Source organism: Drosophila mojavensis, unplaced genomic scaffold (genome assembly GCF_018153725.1).
Source record: "Drosophila mojavensis isolate 15081-1352.22 unplaced genomic scaffold, ASM1815372v1 contig_80, whole genome shotgun sequence".
NCBI lineage: Eukaryota > Metazoa > Arthropoda > Insecta > Diptera > Drosophilidae > Drosophila > Drosophila mojavensis.
The window spans coordinates 11,155,474-11,174,667 of record NW_025318906.1 but is presented as its reverse complement, the minus strand read 5'-3'; the positions used below and the strand labels follow the sequence as shown (position 1 = coordinate 11,174,667).

Genomic DNA, 19,194 nt, shown 5'->3' with positions numbered 1-19,194 from the left:
TATAGCACGCTTTGGGCTCACTTTGGGCATCCTTAACATATTCGTAAGGAGCCACAGAATATAAGACGTGCCCGATAAACACAAATTGATTCAATTTGGCTAGCGTAAACAAGGAAACGGCAGCAGCTACCAGCTGGACCAATCTCGTGCCGCCCTCGGCCACGGAGATAGCAGAGATCGCACCATGTGTTTACGGCTTCCACCAATTGTAGCTGCCGCTGAGAACTATTACGGAACAGGGGCACGCCCACAAGTGCCAAAAATAGGCAATATGACGAGAGCAAGAGATCGAAGAGAGTGAGATCGAGAGGAATGAGTGCGTGTGTAAAAAGGAAGATGTTCTGAGCGATATATTCAGATGTGTTTTATAAGTGCTGCGAGACGGTTCAAACTAGACGATCTTAAGCAAGACGCGCTAGAGAAATTACACTCGCAAATAATTAAATAATTCTTAAAGATTGTGAACCATAAAGTTTGCCTTAGTAAAAGTGAAGAACAGAAAATTCGGAGTTATCGGAAAGTTTATAATTGAAAGCAATACAGATTATCTAATGCCACGCAAAAAGCGCGCCTCCAGCCCACTGGAATTGTACGACGATGACTTCGATGAGGATGCCAGCTCGCATAGTAAGCACAATTGGGAATTATCTATGTTAAATAATCTTCAACTAAAAACTCCCAAAGGTTCCCAGCCGCCGGTGCAACGGAATGCGGCCAATGCCAGGGAACGTATGCGCATGCGAGTGCTGTCAAGTGCGTATGGTCGTTTGAAGACCAAATTGCCCAACATTCCGCCGGACACGAAGCTCTCAAAATTGGATACATTACGTTTGGCCACGCTCTACATTAAGCAGCTAATTAACGCCGTCGAGACAGGCAGCGGCAGTCCGAATGCCAATCCAAGTGCTGCCGCTGCTTCCATAGCCGATGCGCTGGATACGCGAAATCTGGCAGCAGATTGTGCCAGTTCAGCCGGCGGCACAGCGACAAATTTCAATTTCCACAATGCTGGACAACTCGGCATGGTAAGTCTCACTCGGCAAACTCTGTTAACTTTCTCGACCTGTGCCAGTGCCTGTGGCTATGGAGCGTATAAGTGATGTCAGTGGCACCACTTAGCGTTGCATTGGCATTGCGATGTACACCTATACATATGTACACATATGTCTACAATATATACATATTTCTTAGCTGCTGGTACTTGCAGCTGGACCGCGTCTTTTTGTGACAGGTGTCAGCGCTCAGTTATGAAAGATGGCGTTGATAGGCTCAAAATTCATTTGGTTTCTTGTCAGACATGCGACAGATCGCAATTAACCCAATTAAAATATCATTGAATCGAATATTATTTATTATTAGGAGTTGTAACGGCAATCCATTTACATTGGTAATTGTCTAGCTATGATCTGATGTGATCTGATATGGTATTATTATAAAAGCCCCAAATTTTTAATTGCAATATTTCAATATTACTCTTACAGTTTCAAGTAGGTAAATTCATAGGTCAATTGTTTGCCTTTATAATATAATTTGAAAATATTTCCTTTTCTCCTCTAGCTTGAGCATATTTGTACACACATAATCTAAAATCATATATTTATATATTCATTTTCTGTTGAGCAACATCTGTTCAAGTACTTCTATACCTTGTGTAGGTGTAGAGTCCCCCTTTCCAACCTCCTTACCAATTTTAAGTACAACAAATCACATTTTGTGATTTCAGTTTGTGTCTGGCTTTCCTGTAATCAGATACTTTTGTGAATTTCAAAAATACTAAATATGAGTGACAGACTCACACGGAGGCATCGACATCGCCATCGTCGTCGCCGTCGCCTACTCGTGGCGAGCGACTCGAGAGGTGCGGCATAGGAGAGGAACATTGGTTATTTCTTCGCCAGTATTTCTTGTTATTTTTAAAGATGCACGACTTTGAAGCAAAGCCAAAGAGTGAATGAATGACATGCAAGGGAAAACTGTCGTCTCTGTCGACTCTTAGCTAAATAGTCCGTAGTATGTAATTAAAGCAAATCAGCATTTTATAGTCAGAGACTGATCAAATCGTAAATATCCTATAAAGCGATAGGGAACAACAGCAATCGTAGAACAAACAAAGGAATAGGGAGCTTGAAAATATATATATGTAATATAAATATAATATTTGTGATATCTAGCTGTATTTTTATATTCTAAAATATGCTATCGTATAGAATCTCCACCTATCTGGGCGATTGGTTTTATATAGGCTATATAAAACAGATAGACTTTCATTAAAAAGAGGTATAACGTTTCTTATATTCAAAGTATGATTATATATAGTTGCATATTCCCTTATAGCTTATTTGCCTCTATTATGGAATTACCCACAAAATTTTATAAAAATTCTACCAATTCGAATACAGGCAATTGTTTATGCATTCACTGAAGTTGAATGAGTGAAAAATGTTGAGCAAATATTATATTCGGGCGGCGTCTTGTGCCCATATGGTGGCAGTGTTTTGTTTGCATTTGACAGGATCGTAGCGTAGCTTCCTAAGCAGCTACGGCACCCTAATTTAGCTCAGTCGCACGCGCCGCCTTTTGGCTGAGGGCTGGGAATTTCAGAAAATATAGCGAGGGAGAGCGAGAGTGAGTGAGAAGTAAAGGAAAAGATACCATAAGAGGGAGAGAGAGAGAGAGACAGACAGACCATTGCAAGGCATTACCCATTGGTTAACCCAGGCTGCCGATGAGTGTCTTCTGTCTTTGGACTGTTTATGTTTTTATAGATACGTTAATGACGATGTTATTGTTCAACTATGAAAACATTTCATTCAAAGAGCCACTAAAAACAATCAAAATTGTATAAACAAACAATGGCGCTGTCGCTGTCGTCATATTGTTCCATTTATAGCTGTGTGCGGTTACCCCTTAACAACTCATTATATATCATACTTGAGACTGTAGTTTGAATCCAGTATTAAAGTTCACACTTGCAAATTATTTATCATTTTTACAGAGCTGGCCCTTTGAGTTCCATCAGCACTTGCAACAAGGTCACAATCGGCACAGCAATTCCAACCTGACATTGAGCTCTACGCGCATGGATTGGCAGAATTCACAGATTCAAGCGTATCCCAAGACTGCACGCAATGAGCCGCAGATGGCAGTCGAATCTAACTATGGCCAGCTACACGAAGCGCATTGGTATCCCACTGAAATGGGGGGTTTGCAATTGGACCAGTCACGCTCTATTAATGGATGCTGCGCTTATGAATCTTCTGGTTTGGCACAACATCAGCGGGGCATTACAATATCCAGCAGTCAGGCGAATAGCCTTTAGACATTTATATCGCTATGTGTTCTAACCGAAACTCGTATTAGTATCGTGATTTTATTCTATTTTCTGTATGTATGTATGTTATGTAATTTACTAAGCCAAAGATTAGAATAGTGTTTTAAGCTGTAAAAAATTAGTTAATAAACACAAATAAAAGTAACGGAAAATCGAACTGTTGATACATTTGAATTTCTTAACAGTCTGGCAGCGCTGTATGCACAGTATTTCACGCTCCAGCCCTGCAGGCAAACAGCTGACTGTACACAAACAAAGAGGCTCAGCACAATAACAATAACGGATTTATCAACAATAGATTATGAGTATCCGCTCATATGGCGCAACAACAAAAACTTGATTAACTACAACTATCGACAATAATCTTTCGCAGAAGTAGACGAAAAAAATGAGTACATACATCTATATTTCTCAAAGTGCACGCGGTTAAAGTTCACTGAGGCGAGCAGATAAGATTCGAGCGAACATCCGTATGCATAAACTGTGCTTTCAAAAGCCAATACACATTGAGGTCGGCTCCACAATATATTTAGTTAGTACTCGCTCGTCGTAGAAGACACACGTGAAAGTTTTCTTTGTGTATAAATACCAGAGAGAATTGTTAAAAAATAAAACTTGATTTGAACCCGTTTCTGTTTGTTGTTGTTGCTGCTGCTTATATATATCAAGCAAAATGCCTGCATTGGAAGTTAATCCAGATTTGCAAAAGGAGCGTAATACGGCGACCTTTGATCCGCAAGAGTTTTCAATTTTTTGGGCTGGTGGCGTTGAGAAATACAAAGAGAAGAAAGCCTTGGGTAAGTCGATTCGCGCTTAAGCGTACTTTAAAATTTACTCTGTGCGATTAACTGGTTTTTTCTATAAGCTAGACTTAAAGAGCGAGTCTCTAGCTTGCTCAGTGGCAAGTCGCAGTTAAGCTGCTGTTGCAGTAGCATGACAAAGCAAATACAATGGGAGCTAACAGCTATATGTACATTCAAACATGGCGCAATAAACAAGTTGTTGTCAAGTTAACTTTTGAACCTTGTTAATTAAACAGACAGGTGATATATTTTCGCTGTGTGCCTGTTTTGGCAACTTTTCGGGCAACCCTTGACCGGCCCTCTTGGCGTCTTTGTTGTGATCGGTATCTTCTCTCCTTTACTCATTCATAATTAATCAGCGACGGTATTTAACCTAAACGATTTATGCAAATTTTACACTTAATAATCGTTATCGCATGATAAATGCAACAAGTGGAACTGTGAGACTGATAATGTAAACAAGGCTATTGAACTTTGTTCAAGTGACAGCATCCTAAACTAAATCGATTTCGTATTCTATCATTAGCGGTAATTGGTAGACTTTGAGTTTACTTTTCAAGTCACATAGTTCATATTACTCAAAAGTAGTTAAGAATGTTATAAATCGTGCGTTCTTTTGATAAGCCTTATCTACATACGTCCATTCAATTTGGATTAATCGCTTGTAGCCAATAATAGAAAATACCAGTAGCTCGAGTATATGATTAATTGAAAGCTAGATAAACTACTTACGTGCGCATGTACTTGACCACCAATTACAGAGAAATTGTTTCTCGAGGATCCTGCGTTGATGGATAAACTGCCCACATCATACATGTCCCACAAGGAGCTCTATGAGGACAGTTTACGCAAAGCCTGTCTCATTGGCGAGAAGATACGAAAGCTGCGTGCTGATGGCGAGGATGGCGTGGATACATATGCGTAAGTATTTTAATATTTATATTATTATTCATATGATTGATATATTTGATATGCTCTTTCAACAGTGCTCTGCTTGGCGGCTCATTGGGCGCTGCTTTGCTGAAGGAGGGCAATCCCATGTCGCTTCACTATGTAATGTTTGTTCCCACAATTATGGGTCAGGTTAGAGTTAGCTTCGCCTCAATTAAGACTTGGTTCAATGTGGAATTGATCTTTTTAGGGCACTATGGAACAGCAGGTCGAGTGGCTGCCTAAGGCTTGGGATTGTGAAATAATTGGAACCTATGCCCAAACCGAGCTGGGACACGGCACCTTCCTGCGTGGCTTGGAAACGCGCGCTGATTACGATGCCAGCACGCAAGAATTTGTGATCAATACTCCGACGATGACTGCATACAAATGGTGGCCTGGCGGCTGTAAGTAGCCTCCCAACTATATAGATTATATCGAGTGACTTCAACTTGAATATTTGCAGTGGGTCACACGGCGAACTATGCTGTTGTGGTGGCACAGCTATACACCAAGGGCGAGTTCCGTGGTTTGGCTCCGTTTATTGTGCAGCTCAGACACATGGAAACGCATCAGCCCATGCCAGGCATTGACATTGGCGACATTGGCACCAAACTGAGCATGAAGGGTGTCAACAATGGCTATCTGGGCCTGAAGAATGTGCGTGTGCCGCTGAACCACATGCTAATGAAGAACCAACAGGTGCTGCCCGATGGCACCTATGTGGCGCCCAAGAATAGTGTTCTCACCTATGGCACCATGATGTTTGTGCGTTGTGTGCTCATCAGGGACACTGCTCACAGCCTGGCTAAAGCATCGACCATTGCGACACGTTATTCCGCAGTTCGGCGACAGAGTCCCATTGATCCCAAAGAGCCAGAACCTCAGATCATGGACCATACGACACAGCAGCTGAAGGTATTCCCGCAGATATCCAAGGCAATTGTGTTTAAGATAGCGGGCGACACTATATGGAACATGTACAATGTACTCTCCGGCGAATTGGAGCAAGGCAACCTGGAGCGCCTGCCTGAGATGCATGCGCTCGCTTGTTGTCTAAAGGCCATTTGCAGCGCTGATGCTTCAGCCGGCGTGGAAATATGTCGTCTCTCATGCGGCGGTCATGGCTTCATGGACTGCTCAAATTTCCCCGCTATCTATGGCATGACAACAGCTGTCTGTACGTACGAGGGCGAGAACACGGTAATGCTGCTTCAAACGGCGCGTTATCTGGTCAAGGTCTATGGCCAGGCGCTGGCCGGTGAGAAACTGGTACCAACCGTGGCCTACATCAACGAAGCTATCAAGCTAAAACAATTTGTTAATTTCGATTGTACGCTGGAGTCAATCGTGAAGGCATTCCAATTTGTGGCAGCGAAGTAAGTGCAGTTACATAAACTTAAAAATATTATATGTAATTCAATCTAAATATTATGTTTATAGCAAAACACGCGTCGCCTATGAACAGATCGAAATGCGTCGCCGACAGGGCCACAGTACGGAGGTGGCCGCCAATCTCAGTGGCATCTTCTTGACAGGCGCCGCAGATGTAAGCAGGAATAATAATTATTATATGGCTCATTCATATACTAAATCTAAGTCGACTTTTAGCTACACGGACGCGCATTCTTGGCCCAAACCGCGTACACAGAGCTCACGGCTATTTCGAAACAGGTTTCGCCGGCACTGGCTGACGTGCTAAAGGTGGTGCTGGAGCTCTACCTCGTCGATGCGTGCCTTAACCGCATTGGTGACTTTTTACGGGTGAGTAAGACATTATCTTATCTAGTTAAGATATACGAGAAAGTGCTATTACTAACCGGCACAAATTGTAGTTCATTGAGTTTACTGATGCGGATGTCACCAAATTGGAAATGCGATTGGAAAGCTGTCTGAAGCGATTACGCCCCAATGCCGTCGCTTTGGTCGATAGCTTTGATTTGCACGATCGCGTTTTGGACTCAGCATTGGGTGCATACGATGGCAAAGTGTATGATCACATATTTGAGTCCATTAAGAAGAACCCACTCAACAAGGAGCCGGTGAACGAATCGTTTCACAAATACCTGAAGCCCTTCATGAAGGCTCATTTGTAATATAATGTTATTTGTTTTCTTCCTTCGGGAGTATTTCGAAACTCTCATATGATTGTTATGTCGTCGTATTTGTAAATATTATTAAACCTTATTTGTATATTTTATACTGTGCTACTTGACTCCTTATTGTGCATCCTCTCCTCAATATTGTATAGTCCAAAGTACATGTATTATGTGAAGTCTTGGTTGTGTGTTTTAATAGAGCTTACACTAAACGCTTTATTAAAGATTGGTTTTAATTATAGTTTGTTAGATAGAGAGTGTGACTGCAACACATATCCTCAATTAGCAGTTCTTGATGCTGGCTAATTTTGATCTAATTATCGAATGCTGAATAGAGCACAGCCTTAAAGCCCTCGGTAATGTCGCTTATGAAGCACCAGCTGGATTCTTGGCGTTACGTTGTGCATAGAGTCGTCGCAACAGTCGATTGCCACAGAGGAATGTGAATACTGCGATTGGTATGAGCAGGCGCAGTGTCTGGAACATGTTCAGTCGCAGCCAAAAAACAAAGAAGAGCGCCAAGATGCCACCAAAGCCCAAATGGAAGCCAATCGTGCTGGGTGACCATGTAAAGTTCGACACATTTATGCCCAATTTAGCCCAGAAGACAAAGAGCAGGACAAGGGGCGTTATGCACAGGCCAGTGAAGATATCCGACACAATGCGGGGCGGACGCTTATCGGGCACGCGGAATTGATGCTCGATCTCTGGCAGAGGTCCATTCACATGGCTGGGTTTGACATCTGTGGAAAGTATTGAATTTAATTAGAATAAAATAATTATGAGCAACAACTACACTTACCTCTGTCTGGCTGATTAAATTTCAGCTGCACATCAGCCAATAGCCACTCGAAGGAGTTGGACAACGAAGCATCGCCGACAGTCAGATAAATGTTATACAAGCCATTTTGGAAATTGAAATTCTTGCCCTGATTGCCCACGTCCATGTCAAACTTGTATGCCTTGCTGCTATCCTGTTCAGCTACGAATATGATCTCTTTGTTTGTTTCCTGGTTATGCAGACGCACAAATGCCTGATGCACTGCAATGGGTTTGCTGGTGCTCTCATCGACTAGCAGCGCTTTAAGTAGCAGCTTCTGTGTGCTGTCCGCCGTAAGGGTATCCTTCAGCTTGTTGGGGTAGCTGACGCTTTGCTTACGTGTGGCTGCACTGGCATCGGATTCGGCAATGCCCACTTCTAGAGTCTGTACCTTGACACGTCCCAACACCTTAAATTGCAGTTTTTGTTTATAAACGCCGTCACCGTTCAACTCCGCCTGGTATATGCCGCGACCTGGCTTCAGGCTGCTCAAATCCGCCGCATAGGTGGTTTTGTCTGAAGACTTCGATACCAACTGAATCTTTTCTGCCAACACAGAGCCATCCTTCTTCACACTAATCTTTGCACTGAGGCTCGTCACAGGTGGCGACAGGGGTTTGCCGAGCAAATCAACAATTGCTACATTCAGAGTTGGCGACTGGGCCTCCAGTTGTCCATTTCCAATGAGCTGTATGCAGATGGGTGATACTTTGTCCGCGCTGCTGATTGTTTTTAGCGCCTCAATTAGCACATGAGCTCCCTTGGCAGTTTGCACCGAGCGGCGACTCAGCAAATAGTTGGCAAATTTAACAGCTTGGTCAGCTGTAACAGGTGCTGGCTTGTTAAAAGCCTTCGACACACCAAAAACGCCGTTTAGTATCAAGGCGGTGATGCTTAGTCCACCCTCGAATTGCAGCAGTCGGCCATCAACTTCGTCAGCTTGAACAATAGCGTCCTCGGTGCGGTCGACAATGAAACTGGCACTAGGGCCGAGCTGGATAGCCACATTAAATGCATAGCCCAGACCGCTGAGTGTGTCATCCTTTTTCAGCACCTCCTGCAAGCGTTTCACAATTTTCGCCTGCGCTGCCTCGCTAACCTGGACGCCGAGTGCTTTGTGCGTCGCTAAACGATAGTAAATTTCCTGTGTGGTGGCCAATTCCGAATCCAACGAGCTGTAGACCTTCGACAACAGTGCTTCAGGGATCTTTGTGGCGCAATGCAAATTCCTGTTGGCACCAATCAGGTAGTAGTCCTTCTCAAAGTTCTGCAAGCGGGCCAAAGGTTAAAATAAAAGAAAAACTCATCTATTACTATACCTACATTTAGTTTAGATTCTGTATGTAACGTAACAATCTTTTTGCAGAGCGTTTCCTTTGTCGCAGCATCAGTTGTCTCAATGTTTAGGCTGGCAAAGAAAATCGCTTGTAGATCGTTGGAACTAAGGCCATCAACAAAGACTTTTTGCAGGCGGGTGAGATCCTTTGGCCCCAAATGGCTATCGACGGTGCGCGCACTCCAAGTCGTTGCAGCGACGCAGAGTACACATAGAAGCGTAAAGGCTATTGTAGCAGAAAGAAAAATGATTATAATACTGTGGAAAAATGTGTTGGACAAGTTTCAAAAACGCACAGTCAACGTCGACGCCGGCAAGTGAGACAGAGAACGAGACAGCGCGACAGCGCCTATGCCGGCGTTTCTGCTGCACACACACGAGGACCCCTTCACTCTGACATCAATTTATAATGGTAAATTATGACTTACCTATTTTAAGCATTGTCCTATATGTGTAGCGTTGTGAAACGCACCTTATATGCTATAGGATAATAAATAAAAAACGAGTAAATAGCCCTGCTCCGCCTGTTTCAGCTTCGATATTTTTTACAGACACGTCAGCGACAGTGTTGTCTATTAGCTGTGAACATTAGAGATGGCATTACAAAACACGCACAAAAAGTGTGTACACATTTGCACGCAATGTAAACTAGTCGTTTTATCGATTAATGTGATGGCAATGTTATGCGTTAATTTAAATTTACAATTTTATGCGTTAATTTAGAATTAATTTTTATTTATTTTTATATCTAAATGTGCATTAAATAAAATTGGTTATTGCTTATTCGATTAAAGTTTTAATTAACTTAAACTAAACTGTATTTAATTTACGCATAAGCTCGTTGCTATAGTAATGCAAAATTTCACACAAAACATTCAAACTGAACTAAATAATAACGTGAATTTCTATTTACTGTCCAAACTTCTCAGTACATTCCTGCAATGGCCTGGTTATGGAATATTTAACTCTAAAAGTTTTCGTAGGATCGCCCTCATGATTCCAAAGAGTTATGGGCGTGGTACAATACAGAGGATATTTGTTAATACGCAATTCCAAACGCTCCTCGTCCTCTGGCGGCTTATCTTTGCAGAAGTTCTCAAAATATTCAGTGTGATTGGGTCCCAAATCAGGTACAACTAAATTCTGTCGATTGTATTCATCTAGAAGTTCCTTCCACAGAAATTTCTTCATGAGATTCGCCCGCGTAGCTGTAATAATATAGTCGCAACTTACTTAAACCGAACTTTTATTGATAGTTTAGGCAGTTAGTTACTAAGTATCTTATTTCTGTAAGGTACTCCAAAACTCTCTTGCGTTTCGGTGCGCTCTGCAATGCAGGGTCCTTTGCCCTTGATGCGAAAGCTTTCGTCCTGATCCATTTTAGGCGTTTTTTAAGGCTAACGAAAATAATTTATTTATTTAGTAAATAGGTTTGTGATGCGAGCAATGAAAAGTGTTTGACTGAATGCTTCGGCAGGGCAAACACATTTGTAGCTTGACAACGAGGCAGCTAGGCAACCGATTGCTCTGACTGTTGAGGCGGCGCCTCGTCTTCCTCGACGATGAGCGTTACGTCTTTGGGACGAAGTATGCAGTAGTAGACGACAATGGTGGCGAGGAACAGAATGCCGCTGTAGACAATCCACTCCCAAATGAAACCAAACCACCAGGATTCGAATTGTTCGTTGCCATACCAAATGGCTGTCATTGTTATGTTCTCCGCCAGCACAAGCACCAGATACGAGATATACCAACGTCGTATACTCTTGAAGCACACTCGCAGCTCGATCAGCACAAAAATGTAAATGTAGCCAAGCAGCAGGTAGAACAGACAGCGATTCCAGCTAACACGGCAGCGCGTCTCAAGCGCTAAAGCGGCCAGCATCAAGGCGTAGTGCACGCCCACTACAATGAAGAAGGCGCGCGGGTAGAAGACGCAGAAGGTGGCCAGCGACAGCATGCGCATTATGATGAAGGCTATCCAGCCGAAGAAGGCAACGGTGCGGCCAGCGAAGTCATCCTGCTGGATGCCGTTCACAATCTTTGTGGGCCGTGGAAAGTAGAAGTCGACCACGTCCTTGGGCGTCAAGGGCGTGCCCTTTGGAGTCTGTGCCACCACCAAGGGGGTACGCTCATCGGAGTTGGGCTCCTCATCCACACGTCCAATGAGCACTTTGGGTGGCCGTGGCACGTGGTCCTTAATGTACAGCTGAGCATTCACAAGCAGCATATCCTTGAACGTCTCCAACTGTGAGAGGGGACGTGTAATGCGTTTGCTTCTTCTGTATCCCGTATCCGATTCAGTGCGTCGCAGATCTGGCGCTGCAGGCGGATCATTCTCTGTAGGCATCCGCAGCATGGGCAGCGCTGCTGGCGCTGTGGCTGGTGGCGGCGGTGGAGCTGGCGTCTCTGGCACTGTGTCCAGCACCTCAATGCTATCCAAGTGCTTCAGCTCGTCGCGGTGTAAGTGCAATTTGGGTCGAGCTTGATGCATCTTATCATCGTCTGTGACATTGCCAGCAGCAGTGCTTGTGGGCGGGTGTAGCATAGCTATTATCTCCAGCTTCTCCACAGCGTCGTTATCCACTTCATCGTGTCCAGCTACGTGCAACTCGTGGCTGCCAACTGCTGACGTCTCAATCTGACTGCCCGATTCCTGACGGGCATGAAAGTTCGCCATGATCTTCTCCGATTGCGGAAAACTTGTGGCCACTGAACGCTCCGACTCCCGTTTTCTGCGCTCCGCCTCTCCGCATAGCCGCTCATTCTGCTCCAGCCGGCAGCGTTGGGCTTCCACCTGCTGCGGCGTTGCCCAGGGGTAGTTGCGACCCACGCGCCGTTGGCTTTCGATGCGATGATAGGTGGTTGTAATCCCAGCCAGATCAATGGCTGCAAATACCAGACACATACTCTGCAAGGTGGCTGCAAAGGAAGACAGTTAGCCCAACCATGTGCGGATTGAAGGCAAATCTCTCAACTCACTTGTCTCATAGTTGCGAAAGATGTCCTGGGTGAGCATGTGGTACATCTGCAAGATGATCTGTGGCGCCGCCTGTGCATATGCCTGGATGAGCAGATATAGCTCAATGTTGGATGTTTGCGTTACCTTCCCTAAGCACTTCATACGCTCCACGTCATCATCCGCATGGTACAGCGCCTCCACGGACCAAAACAAGCGCATGGTGAACCTGGTTAGCGTATTATGCAAATCAATGACTCCTCAAATATTTCATTAGTCAATTTATGACTCACCTGTAGACCACGGCGAATGGGAAGAACAGCAGCTGCAGCAAACCCAAGCTGCAGCCCATACACTTACTCCGACTGGCGCTCGCGCTGCTGCGCTGCTCTTTGGAGCTGAGCACCAGCACATAGGTGAGCAGTGGTGGCAGCAGCACCAGCACCAGGGTGCCAGCACCATAGCCCGGCTCGTGCCTACGAAAGTGCTGATAGCTCAGGGCCAGGTCGGTTGATGTTTGCAGCATGTACACCAGGAGCCCCAGGCATGTGGGTATTATGTAGGACACATAGATGCGAGTGCGACTGCGTATCGTGTAGCCCAGGATGTGACCTGGCGGACTGGCTGCATGGCCCAGCTCCGTGGTCATATTATCAAAAGAAACCGAATCAATCTATATCCTGGGTGATTTCCGTTCGAGTTTTTGTTCAACTGCGTTTTACATGTTTCAAATGCGAAATTTCGGATGATACTACGGTTCCTATGAGTAAGCAACGCTCTCTGGGCACGCTTATCAATTGGGCGTATGCGTATGTGTGCTTAGGGCGCTGATTAGATAAAACCGCTTGAATGAGTCTCGTGTGGAGAACGCCAAGGCTTGTTTATGTTTGCAAGCGCAATTGTTGAGAATGTGCAGGGAGAAGAGCGGGAGAGAAGCGTTGAGAGTGGTTAATGCAGGTTATGTATGCCGGACTCTATTAATTTGCATTGTTGATGGTTTTTAGTTGACTGGAGCTCTATGCATTATGCATACGAAAGTGAGAAGTAGCTAGAGAAATTATTATCTGAAGAGCATCTATATATGCAGATCTAAGCCCCTAAATCTATGGGAGAAGCATTCCGATGGAATACTATATCTGTAAAAAAGAAATATCCGCTACTCCCGTTTAGTAATAGAAGAACAATATATATTAACCCACCCAAAATACTTTATAGGAATATCATACTTCATAATTGTATATAAGTAAATTCTTTATTTAATTGCGATTGCTTGTTGAACTTGCCTAAGAATCATACCACGTCTTTTTCATCCAATTGGAAGGCTTGCATGGCTCATCTAGCACCACGAACGAATCCTGTTGATTCTCTGTGCTCTGCTTCGAGCGGCGACAGCCCACGGCATACTTGGGATTGCCCTCAATGATGGAAGATTTGTCACGGCACTTGGCCGCATTCTGCAGCACGGAGCCGCGTCGTCCATATCGAGCTGGCTTCTTGGCGCCACCAGTGGCCACATCCTCGAAGCTGGGCACCACGGGCTGGGCTGGCGGGGGCGCCTCCTTCAGCTGGCGCTGTCGCGCTGGCCGTCGCTTCGTCTGCACCTGCGCAGCATCCAGCGAAGAGTCCGAGCTCTTGCGCAGATTACCAGGTGGAGCAATCAGCTCACGTGAACGCTCTCGGTCCCGTTCCCGCAGCTGGTAATTGTATTGGGCGCGTCGATACTCGGGCGTGGCAGTTAGCTCATCGGCTGTCAAGCAACTGGCAGCGGGCTCTCGATCCATGCGTGGACTTGTGCTGTTGGCGGTGGCGGTGGTGGTGCTGGGGGTGTTGTTGTTGTTGTTGTTGGTAGTGTTCTGGTTGCTGTTGCTGGTGGGCAAACGAAATGAGGAGACGGGCTTGCGCACCACGGGCCGCGATCGTGGAAAGTCCTGGTAGTTGTTGCGATACTCTGGATTGAATTCGATCTTGCCACGCAGACGCAGGTACGGCTCACGCACCTTGCCACGCTCCGGCATCTCGGTGATGTGCGGATCACGGAAGCTCTCGTAGTACTCCGGCACCTCCTTGGTGAATTCGCCACGCGGCCGCAAATGATCGTCCGTCTTGAGGGGCTTCTCTTTGGCCATGTGCTTGGGTGGGACATTGAACTTATCGCGATACTCGGGCAAGTCGCTGCCGCTCTCCACGGGCGGCCGCTGCTCCTGCTCGGAGCCAGAGACGCGCAGATTGTCGTGCTTCTTGATGGGCGCACTCTTCGAGTAGTTGGCATACATCTTGAAGCTGTCCTGGTACTCCGGCACCGCATGGAACTCGCCCTGCATCTTGATGCTGCTGATCTGCGGTATCGAGTGCGCCTTCTCGATGGGAAACTGCTCCACGTACTGCCGCTTATACTCGGACGGCGTTGGCTCGTACTGTGTGCCCTGTGCCCGCATCTGCAGATGACAGCGCTGCTGCTCCTGGGCGGCTATGTCACGCTTAAACTTGTCGCTGGCCAAGCGATTCGATGGCTGCTCCTTGTCGTCGCGAAACATTTGCCGGGGCAGTATCTCAGCTCCGCTGTCCACCATGGGGTAGGTGAGATACGATGAGCTCTTCATTACCACCGGCTCGTTCGCGCCACCCAGCTGCAGGTTCTCCGGGTTGCGCACGGGAAATGTGCGCGAACTGAAGGAGACAGCATCAACATATATTATGTAATTACGATCATATATATAGAGAGAGAGAGACGATTGCTTACTACTTCAGATCCTCGGGCGTATACCAGTGATATTTATCCTGATGCTCCGACAGCAGCTGCATCAAGCCCTCCAGCCGCAGCGATGTGGCACGCCTGAGCAGTGTTCGGGGGTGGGCGTGGGCGTAGGCGTGGCCCTGGCAACAATAGTGCTTACGGTACTCGGACTTCAAGGAGCCAAAGGACAACACTGGCGCCTCGCTATCATACAGACAGACGTTGCTGTGCGTGTGCTGCGGAAACGGCTGACGGCGACGGAAGAACTTGAGGTCATCGACGGCGAGATGCTCGTGCAGATGTTTGATTGTGAAGCGATCGCTGTGCCTCTGGCTGGCTGCGAGGTCTGGCTCCGAGAACGAACGGTTCCAATTGAAATCCGCCTCGACACTGCGGACAGAATGTATTGTTAGCCAGAAATTGGCCTGGCAAAATCACGATTCTGGGTTGGGTGGGGGCAGCCAGGGAGGGGGAGTCTTGGCTACGTTTGGCGTTGGCGTTGGCGTTGCCATTGGAACCAAATAACAGGGAATCGAAATTAAATCGTAGAGAATGCCAAGAAAAGCACAAATATGCTATGGGTAAATTCCTAGGAAACGGCGTGCCCAACTAGGAGATACCCTATGTGGAGTTATTGATGGCAATTCAAAAATCTGCAGTGAACAGTTAAGTCAGACGTGCAAGATTTGGGCACTTTAAGGATTTGGATGTGAGAGACGCATTTTTATATGGAGCGCCAAGTGAGGTGATTGAGGGTGACATACTATGGAGCAATATACTCTTCCCACTCCATTATAGCAGAGACGAACACATATTTGCTGTGATAGTATGCCTTAGCCCAAATGGTGCCTTATGCATAATACTACCAATGCGCCTCCTAAGTTTCTAGCTAGGAACTCCTCTGAAGGAATGTTTTCATAGCGTGCCAGCACGCACACAACAAACACACATACAAGCAACTTGGCACACCTGCTGGCATGTGTTGCTAGGCACACACACACACACACACACACACACACACATCTAATAGACAAACAGACAATAAAGCAAATTGCAACAAATTGGAAAATGTTTCTGTTTGAATATTTACGAGAATCAGAAGCAAAGGGATTCGCTGCTGCTGCTGCTGCTATTCAAAATCAATAGATGTCAATTACGTAGAGTGCAGCCATAAACAGTGCAGCTAGCCCACCTGCCACATGAGCAATGCCTTAAAGCGGAAATTGGTTTTGCTTTTGCAATTGCCAAGGACTCATTAGAATTGGCCATTAAAAGTGGATAATTACAGTGAGGCAGTGCAGTTTGTTAATGCATACACCTGTGTAGACCCCACACCATCCCACTCCACCGTGCTGTTGACCGTTGCCTCGCATGCATATGGAAATATGCCCACCTGTTGCAAACGGGCTGCTCCAGTTGCTGCTGCTGCTGCTGCTGCTGTTGTTCTTGCTCTCATTTATGGCTGGCACATTTGCATATTTAATAGTCGCAGCATTTGCATATATGCATTTGCAGCTATTTCTTGCACTTCCGATGTGTAAAACCATCAATCTTAACTTGGAACGCTGTGCGCAAATGCCAAGAGTGTCAGGCAGTTGGCTGGCGGGGAGGGGAGGGGAGGACTTAGCAAACGAAGCGAATGAGCTTAGGATGATATCATGGCATTTAATTGATATAAATATATGGGCAGTAGATTAAGAGGAGCCGGAGTTGCAGATTGTGAGAGAGTTAGGTAGAGACACAGAGAGAGAGAGAGAGAGAGAGAGAGAGAGAGAGAGGCAGAGGGAGAGGGAGAGGGAGATGAAGAGAGAGAGAGATAAAGGGAAGGGCAGAGGCAGAAGGAGTTTAACAGATAAACAGAGAGGGACAGAGAGAAAGCAAACATCGGCAAGGGGAGACGGGGTTTGTGTGAGAGAGAAAAGTAAAAGACAGTGGGAGTCGAGGATTAAGAAAGAGAGAGGGAGAGAGAGAATAAAAGAGACTTTTATCTAACTCTTTAGGCAAAGATAAATTATAAGATTCTCGGAGAGTTAGGGCAAAGCTGATTTTGATGATAATGAATCCACTGATTGAATTCATTGACTATTCATATATAGAATATAGTGCAAACTTTTACCTAGGCAACATTAGAGTCATGCACTCGCCTAACAGGAACCTGCTCCGATCTGAAATACTTTCCACCACGCCATGCCCAATCCAAACATAGTTATGCATACTAAATTCACTTTAAAATAAATTCGCATGTTCAATTTAGCGCATTATGATTTCTAATCAAAATCGTGCCGTCAGGTGCTCAGCGTCGGCTCGGTATCAGTTTTTTGTTGGTGGCCAAAAATGAAATAAAATAGAGGGAAAGGGTCTGCTGTCAAGTGCAGCTGTAATTGCGTGCGTGACTTGCGCTGGCTCGGAGCGGAGCGGAAACGGAAACAGACACAAGCCCAAACGCAAGCAACTGCAGCGCGGCCAGCTGCGAGTGTGACAGGCGCCCAAATCATGTCGAGCCCAAAACTTCTAATAGCAACAGAGTGCCAAAAGGCTGACCCAATTCGCCGCCCACCTCAAGGTAATAAATGAAAGGCGAAAAATAGGCGAAATGTGCCAAAGCAACGAATGCTAATGCCCTGCAAATATTGAGACTCAGTTATATCTTGGGAACGTGGAAATTTGTTTTATAAATCATAGCAATTCTAAATGAAAGCTGATAAAAATGTTTAATTTAGACTTAATCTTTTCAATTTTAGACTTAATCTTCTTTGCAAAATATACAAATCCAGGAATCAAGCTCTAGAATATTAAATAGATTTCAGAGAGTCAAATATATATCAGATACTTAAATATAATCCAGAGAATCGAATATATTCCAGATTTAAGATTCAAGGATGATCAAATCTAGTCCTCCTGTAGTCTTACAAAGGAAAAGTCTTCTTTTATGTCCACCTCATATTTTGTCAACCCTTTAGCCAGTTCAGTTGCGGCAAGGGCATTTGAATGTCGACCTGTTCCACGTTTCCTTTTTGTTTTGTTTTCTTTTCAATTTAGTTTTTCGTAACTAGTCCGTCCAGTAGTGCTCTAATCTTGACAATGCCAAATGACCTTTGAAGGCTTTTGCTATTTTTAACTCTGTCGCCACAGGCGTAACGCAAACCCATTTAAATATGCTAATCAATTGGCAATTACGGCACTGAGAAGGAATAACAACAATAACAATGCCTATAGCAAGAAGTACACGCAATTCTCTGCACATAATTATATAGATTTATGGGCGGCATTTAGCAAACATTTGCATGTCACGCCACAGGGCGTATACGTAATGCAGGAGACATGAATGCGGCATTATGTTAACGTGAATGCATCGCCCAAGGCCATGGACATGCAGTAAACATATTCGAATAGCGTCTTGTTTATACTCTACCCATCGCTGGCTTTCCAGTCCATTTTTGTTGTTTCACTTTTCAGTTTTCACTTTTCACTTTTAGTACTTGGCACACGGCAGCACTTGAACCAGAAATTGAAAATGTCTGGGTGTAAGCATGTTGGGGCTTAAAGCTCGATGGCCACTGTCCATGTCCAGGTGGTAGCAGTAGCCTCGCGGCAGAGGAAGACGTCGCCCCGCGCGACTAACTAAATGCCTCGCGCTGTTCGAGCGCCAACAGCACGACTTGACCACACGGATCGTAAATCCCAACTGAGCCAATGTACAACTTCACACGCCAAAAACTTTCCTGCCAGCTGTGTTTGCATGTGTGTGAGTGTGCGTGCTGTGTGTCCCTGGGTGCGCGCGAATCACGCTGTAGTAGTAGGTGTCAGTCAGTCAGGAGGCAAAGCACATGCCATTTCATGGCATAATGCAATTGATTGGATCCCAGCTGCTGGCTGTCAGCGTTTCGCGTGTGTCCTGCATGCATCCGTAATGAAGTCGCACTGCTGTCCTAATCCGCCAGCCGACTGCTCGACTGCCCGATGGGCCCCCGCTAACGATTCGCAACGCAATTTTCAATCTGGATAAATTATTTCCGCACAGCCCACACGCAACAACAACAAAAGCAACAGCTCCTCGACTGCCGCCTTTCAATTGTCATGAACTGGGCGCCATTTCCGGTCGCCCATGTAGGTCAAGTGCAAAGCAATTGTCGGACGGAAATGTCGTCTATTTAAGGGTAAATTTGATTTTAACCATCGTGT

The 19,194-nt window shown here is 45.5% G+C and overlaps 6 protein-coding genes across 6 annotated transcripts; 2 read left to right on the top strand and 4 right to left on the bottom strand.

Annotated features, from left to right (window-relative positions):
• Positions 1-358: 358 nt before the first annotated feature.
• On the top strand, positions 359-3,467 carry LOC6579479 (T-cell acute lymphocytic leukemia protein 1). Its single transcript, XM_002005338.3, has 3 exons — positions 359-627; positions 685-1,025; positions 2,996-3,467. The coding sequence occupies exons 1-3, from the start codon at positions 552-554 to the stop codon at positions 3,317-3,319; spliced, it is 741 nt and encodes a 246-aa protein (XP_002005374.1). The 5' UTR covers positions 359-551; the 3' UTR covers positions 3,320-3,467.
• Positions 3,468-3,590: 123 nt separating this feature from the next.
• On the top strand, positions 3,591-7,264 carry LOC6579478 (probable peroxisomal acyl-coenzyme A oxidase 1). The gene is made up of 8 exons (XM_002005337.4): positions 3,591-4,128; positions 4,896-5,055; positions 5,121-5,217; positions 5,276-5,471; positions 5,531-6,443; positions 6,508-6,613; positions 6,676-6,828; positions 6,900-7,264. Exons 1-8 carry the CDS (start codon positions 4,005-4,007, stop codon positions 7,158-7,160), a joined length of 2,010 nt encoding a protein of 669 aa, XP_002005373.1. The 5' UTR covers positions 3,591-4,004; the 3' UTR covers positions 7,161-7,264.
• An 85-nt stretch (positions 7,265-7,349) lies between these two features.
• Positions 7,350-9,906, bottom strand: LOC6579477 (dolichyl-diphosphooligosaccharide--protein glycosyltransferase subunit 2). Its single transcript, XM_002005336.4, has 4 exons — positions 9,748-9,906; positions 9,307-9,545; positions 7,966-9,250; positions 7,350-7,906 (listed from the first exon to the last, which is right to left on the bottom strand). The coding sequence occupies exons 1-4, from the start codon at positions 9,758-9,760 to the stop codon at positions 7,530-7,532; spliced, it is 1,914 nt and encodes a 637-aa protein (XP_002005372.1). The 5' UTR covers positions 9,761-9,906; the 3' UTR covers positions 7,350-7,529.
• Positions 9,907-10,119: 213 nt separating this feature from the next.
• Positions 10,120-10,698, bottom strand: LOC6579476. Its single transcript, XM_002005335.4, has 2 exons — positions 10,593-10,698; positions 10,120-10,527 (listed from the first exon to the last, which is right to left on the bottom strand). The coding sequence occupies exons 1-2, from the start codon at positions 10,696-10,698 to the stop codon at positions 10,229-10,231; spliced, it is 405 nt and encodes a 134-aa protein (XP_002005371.1). The 3' UTR covers positions 10,120-10,228.
• On the bottom strand, positions 10,668-12,993 carry LOC6579474. The gene is made up of 3 exons (XM_044010483.1): positions 12,572-12,993; positions 12,302-12,507; positions 10,668-12,241 (listed from the first exon to the last, which is right to left on the bottom strand). The coding sequence occupies exons 1-3, from the start codon at positions 12,925-12,927 to the stop codon at positions 10,830-10,832; spliced, it is 1,974 nt and encodes a 657-aa protein (XP_043866418.1). The 5' UTR covers positions 12,928-12,993; the 3' UTR covers positions 10,668-10,829.
• A 435-nt stretch (positions 12,994-13,428) lies between these two features.
• On the bottom strand, positions 13,429-19,119 carry LOC6579472. The gene is made up of 3 exons (XM_002005331.4): positions 18,425-19,119; positions 15,019-15,402; positions 13,429-14,945 (listed from the first exon to the last, which is right to left on the bottom strand). Exons 1-3 carry the CDS (start codon positions 18,445-18,447, stop codon positions 13,562-13,564), a joined length of 1,791 nt encoding a protein of 596 aa, XP_002005367.3. The 5' UTR covers positions 18,448-19,119; the 3' UTR covers positions 13,429-13,561.
• Between the last annotated feature and the right edge of the window lie 75 nt (positions 19,120-19,194).

Bases quoted from the DNA above. Each gene is read 5' to 3' on its own strand.
- LOC6579479 (XM_002005338.3), top strand. From the start codon at position 552: ATGCCACGCAAAAAGCGCGCCTCCAGCCCACTGGAATTGTACGACGAT. The intron at 628-684 runs GTAAGCACAATT...AAACTCCCAAAG, and splicing joins TGAGGATGCCAGCTCGCATA to GTTCCCAGCCGCCGGTGCAA. The intron at 1,026-2,995 runs GTAAGTCTCACT...TCATTTTTACAG, and splicing joins ATGCTGGACAACTCGGCATG to AGCTGGCCCTTTGAGTTCCA.
- LOC6579478 (XM_002005337.4), top strand. From the start codon at position 4,005: ATGCCTGCATTGGAAGTTAATCCAGATTTGCAAAAGGAGCGTAATACG. The intron at 5,218-5,275 runs GTTAGAGTTAGC...TGATCTTTTTAG, and splicing joins TTCCCACAATTATGGGTCAG to GGCACTATGGAACAGCAGGT. The intron at 6,614-6,675 runs GTAAGCAGGAAT...GTCGACTTTTAG, and splicing joins TCTTGACAGGCGCCGCAGAT to CTACACGGACGCGCATTCTT.
- LOC6579477 (XM_002005336.4), bottom strand. The intron at 9,251-9,306 runs GTAGGTATAGTA...GCCCGCTTGCAG, and splicing joins ATACAGAATCTAAACTAAAT to AACTTTGAGAAGGACTACTA. The intron at 7,907-7,965 runs GTAAGTGTAGTT...TACTTTCCACAG, and splicing joins ATTTAATCAGCCAGACAGAG to ATGTCAAACCCAGCCATGTG.
- LOC6579476 (XM_002005335.4), bottom strand. From the start codon at position 10,698: ATGGATCAGGACGAAAGCTTTCGCATCAAGGGCAAAGGACCCTGCATT. The intron at 10,528-10,592 runs GTAACTAACTGC...ATATTATTACAG, and splicing joins TTACAGAAATAAGATACTTA to CTACGCGGGCGAATCTCATG.
- LOC6579474 (XM_044010483.1), bottom strand. From the start codon at position 12,927: ATGACCACGGAGCTGGGCCATGCAGCCAGTCCGCCAGGTCACATCCTG. The intron at 12,508-12,571 runs GTGAGTCATAAA...TACGCTAACCAG, and splicing joins CCATTCGCCGTGGTCTACAG to GTTCACCATGCGCTTGTTTT. The intron at 12,242-12,301 runs GTGAGTTGAGAG...CTTCCTTTGCAG, and splicing joins CTTTCGCAACTATGAGACAA to CCACCTTGCAGAGTATGTGT.
- LOC6579472 (XM_002005331.4), bottom strand. From the start codon at position 18,447: ATGGACTGGAAAGCCAGCGATGG. The intron at 15,403-18,424 runs GTAGAGTATAAA...TTCTGTCCGCAG, and splicing joins GACTGGAAAGCCAGCGATGG to TGTCGAGGCGGATTTCAATT. The intron at 14,946-15,018 runs GTAAGCAATCGT...TGTCTCCTTCAG, and splicing joins ACGCCCGAGGATCTGAAGTA to TTCGCGCACATTTCCCGTGC.